Source organism: Pomacea canaliculata, linkage group LG12 (assembly GCF_003073045.1).
Source record: "Pomacea canaliculata isolate SZHN2017 linkage group LG12, ASM307304v1, whole genome shotgun sequence".
NCBI lineage: Eukaryota > Metazoa > Mollusca > Gastropoda > Architaenioglossa > Ampullariidae > Pomacea > Pomacea canaliculata.
In genome coordinates, this window is record NC_037601.1 from 10,923,099 (window position 1) to 10,941,627 (window position 18,529).

Sequence of the window (18,529 nt, forward strand, 5' to 3'; positions counted from 1 at the left end):
TGAATGTAGAAGCCTGTTTTGTTGTGTACAAATTTTAATCGAGCTGCAACTGAATTGCCCTCTGAATACTTATCTTAATTAATCCTGGCAGAGTTTAAAATCATACTACAATGCAAAAGATAAATGAATTTATATTTTTGTGGTACTCTTTCTTGGAAGTATTTTACGTATTAGTAATGTTTTACATTTATTTTTGTATATATGTACAGATTTTCAAATCATAATGTCATTATCTGTGGTTTTATTGGTGCTTCCCCATAATTTTAAAGGTGTAGTCACATTTTATAATTTAAACATATATGTCAAGAAAGGAAGAATAAACAGCAGTACCGATGATGAATACAAATACAGAAAACACAAAAAGGAACCAAGTAACAAGAACTGAGAGTATAGTGATTTAGGAAGATGTGCTGGGAAGCAGCGCAATAAGCAGAAATGGGGGTAAGGGGGCGAGAGCACAAGCCCCCGTGTCTGATGGGGGCTCCGTACAGCGTGCGTGTTGTACCAGCTTCCAAAGGCCCCGAAATTCTATTTGCCCAAGGCCCTGAATCCCCCTATAGCGCCAGCTCTGGGGAAAGGGTATGAAAAAAGTACTAGTATTGTGGAAACTGATACAGTGGTGTAGTGAATTCACCACCACCATGTCAGCTTATGAAGCAAATGGGGAATAAGAGAATGCGACTGATAACCATCTCTTTCTGTCATAAGATACAATCCCCAATTTCTTTGAAATATAAACACAAAAAAGGTGACATTTCTAACACTTATATTTAATTTCAACAAATTCTACTTTTAGGCTGCATACATTTAGAAAAAGTTGTTATAAGCAAGCTCCTTGACATTAAAAAAAAATATTCCCTGACTTTTCCAAGAACTTGAACTAATTTTTGTTTTTAGACTCCAGTGACTCTTGTAAAACTCACCCATAGAGTCTATGATAGAAGATTTTTCTTTTTTATTTGATCGGTTGTGTCATGCCCAAGTCCCATAAGCGGGACAGTTTTCATCACATTCTAGTTTGGTGCACTGTTGTGTTTGGATCCTGTCTGGAGTTGCAGCTGGCTGAGGAAAGGGCATGTCACCCTGTCATGGAAATTAATCTTGGGTTAGCTATAGTGATATATATAACTTTCTCAGAATCCAATATAAAAAAATAGCATGGGGCTATCCAGGAAGGAAATGATTCTCTTTACTTTCATTATCTCTTCTGGTGATGACTACTGGTCATAGCTGACAAAAGAATCATAAGCAAAACAACAGCAGACTCTCACACTATTCTGACAACAAACAGCACCAGTTTCAGCTCCAATGTTACATATGCATAATTTATTTATTTATTGTAAACCAGAATTTTAAAATAAAATTGTAGGTATCCATCCATCACAACAATTGCACCTTATATACCCTTGCTTATATATATACACACACATACTTTTTCACATCATGCAAAAGGATTTCAACAGCATTAATCTGCCAAAAGAAGCGTTCTCATCTCTCATGCATATCAATAACACTTATGCACTTTTGTTCTGTCTAAATTTGATTGATGTAATTCTTTGCTCTGTGGCTCATCCTCCTAATTCATAAAGTCCAGGTGAACTCAGAAGCAAGTCTTGTTCTCACAGCAAGATCATGTTACACTCTCCTTTATATTCTGGACTGGTTGTCCACTGGCCACAGCATTAAACTCAACTTCTGATCTCTTTACTCTTTGAAATTTATAACCCCACACACAAAAAACGTCTCCTTAAGAGAAAAGAAAGAAAGAGGCGCATCAGGCCTAGTCACAACCCACCAAGTTTGGTGAGAGAAAAACTGGACCATCTAAGAGCACACTCAAAACTTTAAAAAGTGTTTGTAAAGTGGGGATATTTGATATAAAAATGCACCTCTTGTTATCATTATTAGAGCATATCACCTGCATTTTCAAAAGTAGGCTTGAAAACAAGAAAGATTATGGAGAGGCAGCTTTGCAGCATTCTTTTACTCATAAGAGTTAAAAACAATATTTAATGGGTATCTGAGGAAGAAACCCTGTAAAAGGGTTAAACAGTTTGTAAATGCATTAACAACAGTGCCTAGCTCAGAGTTAAACAAAAGGGAGTGACCAACAGGCAAAAGAAGTAAAAAACGATATGAGAAGCAAAGTGAAAGAATGAGATGAATATGAAGTAAAATTTTTGAAGAGTATTCTTAGCCAAACTGTCGTCACAACCCTCCTCTCCTTTGTTCATATGATATCCTTCACTCTTAAACCTGTTACACACACACACATGACTTATTATGCACTAAGAATGACACATTAAAATCAGCATTTGGTACACACATAGTCTCAAGCCATATTCATAGCTACTTGTGCCCACACACCTGGGGCCTAATTTATGAAGCACCAATATTAAAATCCTGGTCTTCACTAAGTGGTTCCCCTCACTCATTGCTATGTCCTTGATGCTCATTAATTATGCAACTTTTGACACATAATCTTGCTGCCTGCACACCTCAAAATGCGTGTTTTAAACCGCTGCTTAACTCTGTTTAAAATGGGATACTAAACAAAAATTTTGATACCCTGACTGAGGTATTATTTCCTGTCATGTTTGCACCCATGTATGAAGATTTAATATAAAAAAATAATGGAACTTTATTAAAAAAGTCATTGTTAATGTTTCCTTTTCTGAAAAATACTTTTTATATTCAAATGTCTGTTTTATAGTCAAGCTATTCACTTTTATTCTGTATTGAGCTCCCATTTTTCACAAACAGAACAGCCCATTTGAAATAGATAACCTTTTTGTGATTTATCTGAAGAGAAGTTTGAAAGGTTGTTTTGTTTTATATTCAACAAGAAGACAAAAAAGATATCATCATGTAACTAGAAGTGCAAGCGTCTGTGTGTGTAAGGTGAGAGGGGAAAGAGTAACCTCCTTTTTTTTTTTTATTCACAAATTTGAGTCCATGAAGCATAGTCACTTACACAGAAACATGCATCAATCACACAGCACACCTACAGGGACAGAAGACATTGCAAATCTTTCTTTTCTGTTCATGCTTCCACAACAATGCATCAGTTGTACTCGACTTTGATCAAAGTTTGTTAGATTTAGATGTCACATACCTGACTAAATACAGGATGTTTTCAGCTCTACATTAAATTTCAATATTCTTAAAATGTTTAAGTTTGTAAATACCTGTAACACTCAGGAGTGGTATTAACCGATTACACCCTCTTTTTCTGATAGATAAATTGTTTGCTTTATTTGAGGGGTTACAGATCGAAAAGGTAAACAATTTCCCTGGAGTACATCCACCAGGCATATCACCATGAACCATGGACACGTATGGACATATGGATCAGGTGAAAAGGCCACCAGAAATGGAGGAGGTGGAGTCATAATCCTGCTTAGGGGTAGGAAAACACTCCAAATTATGACTTCTACAGGCTAGTTCATCAAAAACTATAAGGCCAAAACTCTGCAGACTGCAGCTCAGAAGCTCTTTGACAATATAGAAAACATGCACAACAAAGGTGTCATAGTCGTTTTGTCAGCCTTATAAGCCCTCTCAAACAGCTGGAGTGTTTACAGTGCACAACAGACTGTCAGGGCTTCTGAAGTCATCGTATGATTGTTCGATGATGATTTAAGTGGTTGTCATGTGCTAAGTCTATCCAGGTAAAATAATAATCCTCTGATAACATTCTTTATCATTTAAAACTGCCATAGGACTTTTTCACTCTCCACAAATATGCTGTTTGTGTGTAAATACCAGATATTCCTAGGGACTTTCTGTTATACCACTCCATACATTCTGGTTTCTCATCTTAGACCTAGGATTATGGGGAGTACCATATTTCTGCAATTTAACTGCTTCCTACATTAGGCCCCTGGAATATATATCCTTCCCACTTAAATGCCATATGTACATCACCAAGATAATATAATTGCTCAATTCACTTTGGTCAAATACTTTTTTGTACATAAATATACACTCAAATGTAAAACATGTATACATTTCTCTGTACATACCTTTAGTGCATCACACAGCAAGTCTACATAATCTGGTTTTAAAATTTACATATCACAAAACAAGTTTATACAAGTCTGTTTTACCAATATGCACATCAGTTGGTCCACAGCCATCTTGCAGACAAATATTTCATTACTACTTTGTACACGTGACATAGTACCATCAAAAAAAAAAGAAAGGTTTGCATGATAACACAGCAGAAAGTCTGTTGACATTTATCTTTATGCTTTAGTTTGCAACAGAGGATGTGAGAACCACAAAAACTGTAAAAAGTTGATTTAACTGCTACTTTGTACAACACTGATACTGTATGAGGCATTACACTGAGTACTTGGTTTCTGAACCATCAACTGTCAGTAACACAACTGTGCGATTATCAACCCACACAAGACGCACCAATTTTAAGATGTTGGTCATAGAATTTGTTGTGATTTCCTTGGTAACAAACTGTCGAACACACTTGGTTTGCTGGGTGCCCAAGCCAAATAATGAGGATGATGCAGCCTGTAAAGCAAGAATATTGAATCACAATACTGATGAAGGTTGTTCGTCTGCTAGTTCCATGTGATCAACTTAACACTTCATGTTTTAGTTTTAAAAGTTTAAGACTTACTCTATCTGTTAAGTCATTTTTACTTCCTGCTTCATCTGTATCAAGGTCCATAATACATGCATGATGTCTATTAATATTATGTATTCGTTAAGCCTCTTTCTCAGAACTTCCTTTCATCCTTTTGTCACATATTCTATCCATCTAATCAAACTGTAGGTAATCTTCTGTAATAATTCTTTTGATCTTTTCTAAGCTGATCAGATAATTCAGTTATCCCTCCATTGCTACTTATCACTTATTTTGAGACTCTCCTATCCCTCTCACCCAGACTGGAAGATAATCACCATAAAAGGAATTCCCAGATGCAGACAGCTTATGCTCTTCCTCTGGTGCCTACACAAGTGACTGTGCAGCAGAGTCCATGCTAATTCACTAGCTTCAAAAGAAAATCGCCCATGATTCTCAAATGTTGGCCCTGATTATTCCAATTCTCAATCTGAGCCAGAAAGTCATCTCTAGATATAAGAGAGAGGTCCTTCTTTTACCAACACGACCTAGGAATGATTTCAATTTTACTCTACTGATTTCTTATACGTTTCTTTTAGGGAAAAATTACCTGGAAGAACTTGAGTTTTTGATCCTTGTGTGAGAAAGTTGCCAGGTACTTGCCATCGGGACTTACAGCAATAGCAATGACAGGTCCATGATGGGCTTGTATCATCTGCAAGCACAAACATCACTTAACTGTGCAATTTTACATTTACTATTACTCTAACCCATCTTGGAACATTGTACAGGAAATCTATTGACTAGTGAGGTAAGCATCACACATTTTAATGCATTTGAATTCTGTCATTTTTCTAATAAAACTTTGAAGAATCTTTAACAGTCCACTTGCATGTAGGTTGAAAACTATTTTTGAGATACGTATATTCGTGTTTGATCATTACCAATTATTTTTTTGCAAACTTTGAAGATCTCCAATCTCTTCACTTTCATTCAAATTTAATCCACAAATAAAATGGCTCATACAGAATAAAACAAGTTTAAGAAATGTTCTTTAAAAATGTAAGAATTATGGCTGTCTTTACTGAAGGTTTGCATGTGCATGTGTGTGTGTTTAACCATGATGTACTTTAAGGTTATATCAGAGTATTCAGTATCTAGATTACAACTGAGTTCATTTTGACTGAAATATTTTTTGGAGATGATGGATTTTCATTTTTCATTTGTGGAAGCTGTTCATATGCATGAAACTGCATATCAAAGTCATTCTTTTTCAGGTCTGAGAAGCAACTTCCCGTTTCTCTAAATTTTCTTCAGACTACAAAAACTAGGATGAACCCTTCTTTATATTACAGAAAATGTTCTCATGCTGTCTTTCAAAAAAGGTGAAAACCTCACCTGACATTTTGCATGTTGTTTCATTTCATATAATGCCAATCCTCCACTTTTGGAACCCACCCATATCCTTCTGGTCTGGGGACAGTAGGACACCATGCTAAATCTGTGGATAGAAAGTATCTTAAATAATTTTTTTAACTAAAAAAAAAGTGGCTGAAAAGTCAAGGACCAACTGACTAACCGAATGACCGACTGTGACTTCAAAACAGACCTGCATATTGCTGGGAACAGTTCCTGAAGACCCCGAGTTTTCAGCTGATTTAGGTCAAGGCAATGCATTGTAACATCCATGACCTAGTGCAAAGAGACACATCTTAAACAACTTTATATCACACAACAAAGGCAAATAAATCAGCAAGATATTTTTCCAAGCAAAACATGTTTAATTTTGTGACTATATCCTCAACATTTTTTTAAGATAGTCCATTAATTTCAGATACAAAAAGATTGCAAACTAGACTTTAAATCTCCCTCTACATACACACAGCTAAGTAAAATGCCACAAGGGAACGCTAAAGGTTTTGATGTCTCCTACATCGTAAAGTGACAACATGAAACAGTGGGCACAACTGAGAAATGTTTTCACAGAAAACAGTGTAAGTGTTTGGCATTCCTCAGCAAGAGCCATCCTTTGGTATTTCTTGTCCTTTCCTCATAGGTCAGGTAAGGTCAGAGGTACAGCTGAAATTCTTTATTTGACAAAAATATAGGATCTCATCTGATAATTCATTTTTTTTAAGAAAAGGTTATATTTTATTGGTTTTATTGGCTTTAGCCTCACTGAAGAGATAATGCAGGTTATATTTTGAGAAGGGCAAAGTTTACAGGTTGTTTGGTGCTTCTCTCTCTGGTCCCTTGCTGAAATTAGCAAGAGCAACATGTCCCTTTATGAGCAATTATTCTAATCTATTGCAGTGGTGTAAAACAATAATACAATATCTGACTGACTACAGCTCATGAATTAAAAAACAAACTGTGAGTAGTCTGAACCTGAAATAACAACATATTTTCAAGAAACAATATGTATGTAGTTCCCTAGTATCTGGTTATGCTACTAGCAAAGTATAAGCACCAACTCTGACTCATTTGGATGTTACAGACATCAAAGCAGTTACCGAATAATCAAATGGATCAGGGTCAAATCCTTACCTCCACAATCAGATCAGCAACATCATTTGGCATTTTTTCAACCAGCATCTCAATGACATGAAGGATTTCTGAAGAAGCCCTCACCAAAACTGAATTGTGCATCTGCGCATGTTGGGACTGAGCATTCTGTGCCATGGCATTATAGCGAGCAACCTCTTTGGCTAGAGTGATGATAAAGGCTGGTGGTCTTGCTGTAGCAATCAGTGTCAGAGCGTGTCTTGCTGTACGACATGCATCTGCTGCAGGTGTTAAAGGCAATCCAAATGTCACTCTGAATCAGACAAAAATTTTAACAGTAGAACTCATTTCATGTTTACCACTCATTTGAAGAACTGAAAACTAATGATTACTTTAGACTGTGTGACAGGCTTCATTCTCAGATCATCTTTTTATTTAGCAATTTTGATTCTGAGGTGTTAATGAGTTCTGTGAATGGATTACTTAGAGTGCTCTCTGCACATGGTTTTGTCTTAAAGCAAAAAATGCAAATAGTTTTCAACTTACGAAGGCACAATTTTGTCAGCATCAACACACAGTTCCAGAAGTCCCATGAGAACTGCAGATATATCTAGGTATGGTTCCCAGACTGTAAAACCTCGTCCTAGGAGATCAATTGCTGCTCGCCTGATAGGTGTGTATGCTGGCAGCTTTGGACTTGGTGGAGTTAGCAGAAGAAAAGTGAGTGCCTTGCCTGTCATAGACAGTCCTAAACAAATGTCAATATGCATGCATGATCTATAATGGTCCTATATTACCTCGAATTTCATCAGGCATAATGAACTACTCATTTAAACAATATACTATGGTCTAAAATGTAGTCCGACTTTGTTTCTCAGAAGTCTAGAATGCCTGTAATTAAGCCTCCATGCCTCAAAGAGGACATACATTTAAGTAATAAAAGTGGTTCATAAAATTGTGGGACATACTCCTAAAATGTGAAAAGAAAACAGCATGCACAATAATAATCTGAAACCTCTCTGACATTGGAAATGGAAACAAGTAGATGCATTCTATGCAGATTATGTGTTCAGCTAACTTAATGATCATGTCCTGTGAATAGAAGCAAGTCATTCATAAGAACTGTGGCCAAACTTTTGCTCATTTTATAAGGATGACAGCTAGCCTATTCTGCATTTCTCCAAAATGGATAATTAGAAAGAGAAAAAAAATTCAGAATAACAGAAAGCATTGAAGAAGGATTTTTATTCCCAAAAATCAGACTACAGTGTCAATCTGTGCAACATTATAAAATCCTGATATCAAAATATTTCATCATGATCCCTTCTGTTTATGAGATTCTGATATTGCTGTGTGAATGGCACTGGAAATAATTTTCCAGTTTGGATAATTCCATAGAGAAATGAGAATGCAACAGTTTTTTCTTCTTCTGTTCCTAATCACCCCCAGTGGAGCATAGGGCTGCAACTACCCCACGCCAGTTGGGACCATGTCATGCCAGCTGCCTCCGCCTTGCTGAGGATCGATCTCCTCCATGTCTGTCTGGGTCTACCAAACCTGCGCCTCCCCTGTGGGTTCCAGCCCAGAGATTGAGTCTTGTTAAACTGTCGGCCGGCTTTCACAAGGTGTGACCAATCCAGCCCCACTTCCGCTTCTTGATGACTTGGTTGGCAGGTTTTTGGTTGGTTCTCTCCCACAGGTCTGTATTGGAGATCTTGGCCATCTGATGTTGAGAATGTGGTGCAGACATCTGTTGACGAATGTCTGGATCTTGTTGGCGATGGTTTTTGTCACACGCCGTATCTCAGATCCATATAGGACTGACTTTACATTTGCGTTGAAGATGCGGATCTTGGTGTGTAGAGATAAAGTCTGGAGTTCCAGATAGGTCACAGGGAGTGGAATGCAAGCCTTGCTTTATTTATTTGGCTTCTTACATCTTCATCTGTACCTCCATCTTTGCTGACCATGCTGCCGAGGTAGGTGAAACAATCAGACTCTGTAATACATTACTCATGTAGTTGGAGTGGGGCTTCTTGCTTGATGTTGACCCGCATAACCTCTGTCTTTTTGATGTTGATGGTCACGCCAGTCATCAAGCTTCTTCTGAGAGCCGAGAATGCAATGGTAACAATGAATATTTATACAGTTTATAAAGCACTGAAACCGAGCCCATCACCATGCAGATTCAACAAAGGCCTTGGCAATGGATTGGACATGTGCTCGGCCAGCAGACAGCAGACCTCTCCAGAGTCGCCCTACAATGGACTCCAGGCGGCCAAAGAAAACGAAGCAGCCCAAAGGAAACTTGGTGAAGAAACTTGGAAAGGGAGATGAAAGGAAAGGGCTGGACATGGGGTCACCTGGAGCGGGTTTCAGCCAATCGACATTGGTGGTGGACTCTAGTTGAGGCCTTATGTGCAACCTGATGCACGAAGAGGAATAGATAGATTATAAATTCCCAAAGCCAGGCTTAAAGAACTTTAGATACATGTACACACACACACAAAGTAAAACAGACACAAACAGGGTGGAGGAAACTGGAACATTTGGAGAAAACCACTGACCAACAGTCTGCCCTGTAAACTGTGAAAATATAAAAATCTGTGTATGTGCACACATGTGTACATGTGTACATAAGTCACTCTGAAAGCAGTCAGAATAACACACTAACACAGGTCCTGGGAGGTAAGCCACTGAACTCACTTGTGTGACGTGACAGGGAGTAGTTGGAAAGACTAAAACCTTCTTGACTTTTAAGTTTAGTCTTTTTGGTATCCTGGACTCTGCGTCGGCTGGGTTCTATTTCTTGTCCAAATTCTGCACCAATCACACCCAGCATCACGATAGCTGTGGCCTGCCTTCGTCGACTGTCAAAGGTTACTGACATCTTTGCTGGCATATCACCTGTTGAATTAATAAAAATCATCTGTGATAAATTCTTTAGCTCTAATGTATTAAGTACTTGTCAAGCAGTTACTTCTTCTATATAATACACTGTACCTACCACACAACTATGTTTCATTTTGTGAAAACTGATCCAATTTTTAAAATAGATTTAGTTCAAAATTTAGGTCTTGTATGCAAGGAAAGTATACAAATTTTTTTTTAAGTCGAACCTCCAAGCATCTGATCTTCATCATCTTCCTCCTCTTCTTCTTCCTTTGTTGTTTCACCTAGAATACTGAGAGTTGGATCTACATAGGTAGGTAGGAAAGGTGACCAATCATCAATGACACGTTTACGACCCTCGGCCCCAATTCTCCGCAGTTCAGCCAAAAGAAGTGCTTGTGCAGCCTCACGAATCTAAAATATGAAAGAATGGAAAAATGACACAAAAACTGATTACATAAAACTGAGAACATTCACACAGAAAATCTGCTGTTTAAAACTATACAAAGTCGATTTTACTAGAATCTTAACAATTACTGCAACAATCAGCTGATTAAAAGAAGCAGGGTGGTACAGGAAAAAGTAAGATGGTTCCATCTGCTCTTTCTCTTTCTTAATTCATCTCCTTCAAGACCCAACTCTTTGCCTAGTTTCATTAGTTCCCTTGTGAATTCCATGGCTGTGCGTTTGCACGACAGAGAAGAGATCACTTACAGCTTCACTGTCTTGACTTTTGCTTGTGTTCAACGCCATGTTATAACTAAGGATATAACAAAGCAACAAAAAGTAATCTTACCTTAAAAAGTTTAGGGACTAAAACCTCTAAGTGATATAACCATAACATTCTTTAAAAAAGCCAACACAAGAAGTAAACATTATGTAAAAGAGTGGGTAAAGTGTAAAAAGGAGTGCTTGTGGCCCAAAAAGCCACCAACAAACCAAACAAACCAAGAGACAACAGTTATCAGAACATAATCTTCAATCTGATGGTAGAGTCCTATCTTCCTTAAAAATGTAAAGACTGCTGCCAATGGGATGGACCTGAACAAAGAAAACAAATAATTTGCTGTAAAAAAAACTTACCGGTGGACAAAAACTGGTGGTGGTTCACCTCGTAAGAGGTGTCCTTGTGTGGCATAGGTGTGTCCTAACTTTAATCTAGTAAGGACCACCTCCTCCCACCGCAGAGGGTGGCAGGAAGGTAGGCAATCAGAATAACAGGGAAGGATGGCGTGTAGCTTGTTTTTGACCAAAGCGTCCCAGTGACGTTGCCACAGGGACTGAATATAGGCCGTGAAGATAGACGCCATCAGATGATACTAGTGGTTTCAACTGACCAGGAGATTGGCAAGCGGCCTTGAGTGCTTGGTCCGCTTTCACATTGCCAGTAATATCAGAATGGCTAGGGGCGATGAATGAAAGCCATATGAATTTTGTGAAATTGGACCACAAAAGGGTAGTCAAAAAGACTGAAGAGAAGAGCATGGAGGGCAGATAGGGACTCTGATATTATCAAAAAGTTGTGCTTTGAAAAGCGGTGAGCGTGCTGCAAGGCTAGGAAGATGGCGTTAAGTTCTACAGTGAAAATAGTGCAGCAATCCGCCAGTAGGGCTGAAGCAGCACGTTGTGGTTTGCAGGATGGAACTGCTGCTTCAGTGACAGGAACTTTGGAGCTATCTGTAAAGATAGAACAGAATCCAGGATAGTCAGAAAAGAAATGAGTAATGCCCAGAATCTGAAATATGTGGGACTGAATGGAGGACTGTATAAGGAGAACAAATGAACCCTTTCTGTTGGTAAGGCATCAACAGTTAATTCAGATGCTTATGTAGCATGGAATCCCAGCCTCTCTGCATATCATATCACCAGAAATACAACTGATAGGGAAGAGAGTAAAATAATAGCACTTATTTTCTCTCTCATTAGACACACACACACGTAGACAACACTGGAATACAGTAAGAAAGGAGCTACTGTAAGAGGTATTTTTCTATAATGGCCTCTTGAAACTTGGAACAGGCTGAATGGTATGAAGAGAATAGCAGCAAGTTCTAAAATTTGGGTCCAGCATAAGAGAAATAGGGCTCACCAAACCTCTTGGTGCAAACTTTTGGCAGGCATAGGATAGTGTGGTCTGCTGAAGAATGAAAGTGTCTTCATGAAAAAAAGACAGTGAAGAGACATAGAGGCAGGATATGAGCCACAAATAAAGTTATGACATATCGCAGCCAGCTTGAAATCAACTTGGGCTCGAACAGGCATCCAGTGGAATGTATGGAGAAGAAGATGAGGTGTGACATTATGACACTTTGAGTTGGTAACAAGGCATGCAGCTGATTTTTTTATGTGGTGTAGATAGCCAGCGAGTTAGAGAGTTGGTAAAATTAAGTCTGGAAAGAATGAGCAAACAAACCAGTTCTTTTGTTACCTAAACATCAAGAAATGAACTAAGGGCTGATGAATAGCTGCATCTACTGCACAGCAAATATGAGCTATATGGTGGTCTTGAGTTTTGACTCTTATGGGAGATCATAGAACAATGGGGATATCCTCCTTTGATTTCAGTTTGCCGCTGGTTATTCAAGACTTCACATCTGATCCTGTACATTCCAGCCCTTTGATTGTGTTGTCAAGCCATGTACACATATCTACCTCCAAACACATGTACAAGAGACCATATCTCCAGATAAGCACATGTACACATGCCTGCCTCCAGAAAAAACCATGTACCCGGAAGGACAATGAAGCGGGCCACAATTGTGCCTTGAGCGCTGGATGCCGTTCTCATGCCTCGTAGGTAGTAGGGTGATTAAGGCTGCATAGACATGTCCGTCCGCAGCCGAGCTATCTACTTTAAAGGGCATATACAGAGTGGTGGTGCCCAAGCCTCTCCACTCCGGTTTTTATATTGGGTTTACTCAATGGCTTTCCGAGCCATGCTACTAGTCTAGACTGACCTAGTAACACGAGAATGCAGGCATCATATGTGCCTACATGCTCTTCCGTTCCGGGAAGGTTGGGTGTGTCTCTCATCTCATCGAGCGCACAGGTAGTTTTGCTATTAACGTGATGCTACCGACATCCTCACTAACAAACAAACTAACAAATGGGGGGGATGTCCAAGGCCATGTACACATACTTCCAAACATGTACACATACCTACCTCCAGAGAAACACAAGTACACACAGACCTGCCTCCAAATACACACACAAACACCCCACCCTACCTCCAGACAAACACATGTATACACGCATGCACCTACCTCCAGACATCTGTCCTGCCAGCGTCTAGCCAGCATTTCCAACTGTGGAGCCTTGTAGTGTTCTGTGCCAATGAGCTCTGGCAACAAGACACAATGCAAAGCTGCCAGAAGACTCCATCCCTGCTTTATCTGAGACTGTGCTGCTGCCTCTGCTCCATCATCATCATCCCCACCATCAACTTCGTGCTCAAGACTAGTCACTCCTCGGTAGTCTGCTGCTGAAAAGTTTCTGAAACATTTCCCACATTGCATACTCTCATCCTCTGTTGAAAACTGGCATATTGCTGAAATTTCCTTTCCAGGATTTGGAGAACCCATAGTTTTCATTAAGCATGCACCTTGATCTAATTCCTGAACTCTAAATATGATGAAAAAAGTTTGACACTTGTCTGGACACAAGGGTTTGATATTTTATTGCTAAAGAAAATCAAGTAAGTAACATTCATCTACCTCTTGCTGGCTGGCAGTTGTCCTCGTATAAAAGTAGCCCTGTTCATTGACATGAGAGTGTTGGCCACAGAAATAACACTAAGCAAATGCTGGGTTGTGATAGCTGATGATATCTGCCAGCGCGCTTTCACAGCCAAATCTTCTGCATCTGTTTGACTGATGGTGGACATTGTTTTCTGTGTATGTTGGCCAGGAGAAGTCCGCTGCTCTGCTTCTGGTTGAGTGACTTTATCTTCTGTCACTCGGTGATCTCCATCACTGTCGGTATCATCTGTGCTATAAAAAAGAAGGAAAAAGTTCAAAGAAAGCTACTACAGATCTCACTAATGAAAACATGAGTACCTCTTGAGTAGTCAGTGTAAATGCTACCAATATTACCAATATAAATTTAACATCAAGTAGGAAACAGTGATGGGCCAACTGTCTGCATCATATCTTTTAATTTTAAATTGCTGCCTTCCTTTTTTTTCTTTTCTTTTTGGTTATACAAGTTTTTTGTGGACATGAAAGATCTAGTGAACACACACTGCTTTTTACTGGAAATATTCCACAGCTGTTTAGTGGCAAAGCTAGCTGGCACATAATCCAAATGCTGGAGACATAGATCATGACTAAGTAGCTTTATGATCTGTAATCAAAACTAGTATGAAGGGTACTGGAAAGAAATATGCTGTACTTCCTAAGACATTATTTACCATGCATGCAATACACAGAAAAACAGCATGCACAATAATAATCTGAAACCTCTCTGACATTGGAAAAGCAGAAAAGCAGAAAAGAAGTAGCAGAAACATACCTGTAGGCAACATCATCAAAAGGCACACTTCCCATGCGCTGAGCAAGCAAAGTGGGCTTCTTCACTTTCTGAGACTCTTGTCTATTAGGTGAAGACAAACCCTTATGATCTGAGTTCACTGCTGACACTGCAGTTGGCACAAAGCTGCTTTGAAAGTCATCCTTTTCATTTAATCTGGCAGGGATCTTGAGGATATTTCTTTGCCAGCCTAACAGTAATAGTAATAATGACAAATATTTTATTTCAATGTTTTATTTTATAGAAGCTTTCTTTAACATATTTTTCTTGCACCATGTACAATATTATGAGATAAAATGTAGCATTCCAGACTTGTATACTACAATATTACTAAAATTAAAAGATAGCATGGCATGGCATGGCATGGCATGGCATGGCATTGCAGACTTGGACACTACACTGAGATGATGTATGGAGCATTTAGCTCCTGCACTAAACGCTTAGGACTACAGGGGGATGCACATTTTTTGTTAATAAAATGGAAATGTCTTATTTGTCCGCAGACACCCTTTGACAACAGGAACATATCTACGTCTGTATTATTGACCTCTTTGGCAACATAAACATATCTATGTCTGTATTATTTACCTCTTTGACAACATGAACATATCCATGTCTGTATTATTTACCTCTTTCTGGTGATGGTATAGATTTGTACTTTGAAAAATGGTTGATGGAAATAGTCATAGTGTCTTGCACTGAGCATTACCCAATCTTTAAAAAAGAAACGTGGAACCAACAATTTTCAAGGGATGTAACAGAAACAAGTACAGATTGGATCAACAAGATTGGTCACAATGGACTGTATTATTACACACAGTCCAAATTTACTCAGCAAACGCCAAATGAAGTCAGGTCACCCCTTGTCAGTGCCGTTTAGAACATTCTTGAGTTTATACCTCTCTGATAAAATCCAAGGGGAAAGCAGTCTATAAAGTCATCATAGCCTGCTGTTTGCAAGGACTAGTTTCCTTAAACAATAGCACTGTGACAATATTATAGTGCAGGGTTAAAAGGGGTACATGGCGGTACATGTAGGTAAAGCAAGATATAATACACTGCAAACAAATCTAAAGAAAAATGTAAATATATCTGAAAGAAAATGACCTTTACCAGGCAGCATAAGTGACATGTGACCATCTCGAGATAGCATTCCAAAAGAGATTGGACAGCTTGGTTTGAGCAGACCTAGTTTGCTTGTACACAAACGGTCCAGATCAGGGTCCAGGCCCCAGGCATGTAGGCAAGACATGAAGAGCTGAGCAATGTCCATGGTCATTGGCTCTTGCGTCAAGACATTCTCTGGCTGGCTACTTGGTACTGTTGCTGGTACTACCCCATTACTTTGTGGCAGGCTAGATTTACTGGGTAGGCTTGGGTCAACACTCTGCTGAGGCTGTGTTACAACTGGCTGCAAAGATGCCTGATCCATCTTAGCCTGAATTTTCTGACCAACATTCTCTGCTTTTTCCTTTGCTTTGGCAATAAAACCTGCAAAGTTATCAAATGCATCTTTCCTGAAAAAAAACCTTTCAAAATCCCCTATCAACCCCTCTTCCATTCCTTCCCAATTTTTTTATGCACATGATGTAAATGCATCCATAAATTTATAAACATACCGAAAAGGTACATACAAAAGTGTTTAAGTCAGATTCATGTGTTTGAGAGGGATGTTAGAAGCAACAGTACACTAGGAGAATGCAGGAGAACACCTATTTTTCTTGATGGATTCTTTAGAGTTATTAAGCACTGATGCCGACTATTATGACAGATGACAGGCACTGGAAACAATGTTACTTCATGATCTATGTGCATGATTAATCTGGTAACAGTATTTGGGTGTCCCTTGTCAGAAAGATATTTTGTACATATAGTTTCATTTATGTATGTAAAATAGAGACAGCAGGTAATCAAACACAGTTCTTGTTTATGAACATATCAAGAAACAAATAATAAAAGCTCAATTTGTAAAGCACATTTCTCTAAGTGGAAATTTTCTGCACATGAATAAAACGAACTGACAGCCAGCTATACCAGAAACATAAGCATCAACAAACAGATGACACTATGAAAAAAACATGAAATAAGTGCACTGATGAAGAACTGAAGACTGAGTAGAACAGTACTCTTGATTATGCAAGATATTTCTTAAGAGATCGATTTTTTAGGCCAGATTTGAAGGCTTCAAACAGTTCAAAGAGAAAAGGGAAAAAAAATTTCAATTAGTAGGGCTTGAGATGTGTGGCAGATGTAAGCAACATAAGCAGACTGAAGAGATCAACTCAGGTGGTTAGTGCCAGCAGCAGATGCAGATACGCTGGGACAAGGCCAGGAAGACAATGTTAGAACAGTGTGGCAATCTCATAATCAATGCAAGCTTGAACATTCAGTCAAAATTAAAATTGAAGTCACTAAGGAGTACAAGGTTGGAATTGCATGCTGACCCAGAATCTGGGGACATTCAGTGAGGAATTGGGGGGTGGTGGAAATTGGTGTTTTACGTGGAGCCAGCAACTAAGGCTATATCATGGCAAGGCGGTCAGTCTGTAAACAGATGCCACATGCAGAGAAAGAATAGCCTGCCCAAGACGAGAGCTGAACCCAGGACAGTCATCTCTCACTGTATTGGTGACAGGTGCTAACAGTTACACCACTGGGCCACCCCAGGGACATTCAGCATCTAATTATACAGAGATATAACAATAGACAGAAATACAAGGCCAAAAAAAAGAGAATGTTGCATGCAAGCATGCCACAACAACACTGCATTAAAAGGGTAACAGTAAGGTTGGTAGTTATGGCAAAGCAGAGTCTACAGATTGTTGAACTATTTGAAAGACACAAATCTCAGGAGACATAATTACTAAAATAATTCTAGTTTGCACAACTCAAGACGCTCAGTACAAGTGTTAATTTATGTCCACAGGGTAAAGAAAGACAAGCAGACACATGGCTGTCTATGAACAGTTGACATTGAAATCAATGAAAATTGCTGGCAACAACAGAAAGATGACAGATGGGAACAACAGTAGATGACAGGAGCAGTCACTCTCGAGCTGAATCAAGAATGGCATGCGTTGTTTTCATTAAAATGGCACTTATATTTCACTATGATTACTATACATACTCCCTGGACATATGATGACTGGCTAAATCAATCACAGTTAAAGTATTTTGAACAACATTATGCACTTTATTTGATAAAGCATCTAAAGCTCTGACTGATCCCTATTGTACTGTATTGAAATAGCAAGAGTGTGTTGAAGGTATGGTCCATTTCATACTGATATGCTCAAATATGCATATTTACCCACAATATTTATTTCAACTTCTACTATCAGTATCCATCTACATATAAGGTTCAATTTTTATGCTTTAATCCTTATGGGATACCTTTTTTTGAAAGTAGCAATATTTATGACTATGGATTTCAACCTTAGACCATGTTTGTATATAGGATGGCTGTGCTGGGCAATGTGTACTTGTTTTGTGGAAATCTGTTGTATTTACAAAAACCATTACCCTATTCTATAATGGTATGTGTGTCTCTTCTCTATTATACATCTCAAATAGCCTGCAAAATTAAACAAAAATAAATTATACATAAATGAACTGACAATCTTTCCATACCCCATTCATTTTTTTGTCAACAAAAGATAAATTTTAGCCATATGATTAAACTATTAAAAGTGTTACCTGCTAGTTTCTGATGAGCATCATTTATATCACTGGGAATGGCAGCTTGGCGTTCAGGTGCAGACATCATTAGCCCATGAGCCTCCAAGTCAGCCGGTGATAATGTGGCAAACTCTTCAGTCAACAGCTGAACTGAATCACATAATGCAAATTACTCTGAATTAGTTTATATACAAAATTGTGCCTTATAACATATCTTCGAAACACTAGAAAACTAACATTCAACACTAATTAAAAGGAAAATTTTCTCATGCATATTTCACTGTACTTTCCAAAAAATCTTTATGCATCATTTTTGATGGTAAAATTTCTTTGAATACTTAC

At 38.5% G+C, this 18,529-nt stretch overlaps 1 protein-coding gene across 10 annotated transcripts in view; it reads right to left on the reverse strand.

Annotated features, from left to right (window-relative positions):
* Positions 1 to 1,304: 1,304 nt before the first annotated feature.
* The window catches only part of LOC112576706 (WD repeat-containing protein 7-like), a 44,050-nt gene continuing 26,825 nt past the window's right edge, over positions 1,305 to 18,529 (reverse strand). For 5 of the 10 annotated variants that reach the window (XM_025259368.1, XM_025259367.1, XM_025259366.1 and 2 more), the window contains 13 exons: positions 18,206 to 18,337; positions 15,617 to 16,000; positions 14,492 to 14,699; positions 13,696 to 13,971; positions 13,246 to 13,474; positions 10,210 to 10,396; positions 9,797 to 9,997; positions 7,637 to 7,838; positions 7,133 to 7,403; positions 6,195 to 6,277; positions 5,984 to 6,086; positions 5,196 to 5,300; positions 4,345 to 4,530 (listed from right to left, as the gene is read on the reverse strand). In XM_025259368.1, coding sequence (XP_025115153.1) covers positions 4,345 to 4,530; positions 5,196 to 5,300; positions 5,984 to 6,086; positions 6,195 to 6,277; positions 7,133 to 7,403; positions 7,637 to 7,838; positions 9,797 to 9,997; positions 10,210 to 10,396; positions 13,246 to 13,474; positions 13,696 to 13,971; positions 14,492 to 14,699; positions 15,617 to 16,000; positions 18,206 to 18,337 — 2,567 coding nt within the window. Of the gene's footprint in view, positions 4,531 to 5,195; positions 5,301 to 5,983; positions 6,087 to 6,194; positions 6,278 to 7,132; positions 7,404 to 7,636; positions 7,839 to 9,796; positions 9,998 to 10,209; positions 10,397 to 13,245; positions 13,475 to 13,695; positions 13,972 to 14,491; positions 14,700 to 15,616; positions 16,001 to 18,205; positions 18,338 to 18,529 lie in introns of all 10 variants that reach the window. The other 5 variants (XM_025259370.1, XM_025259369.1, XM_025259363.1 and 2 more) reach the window with 4 other exon arrangements.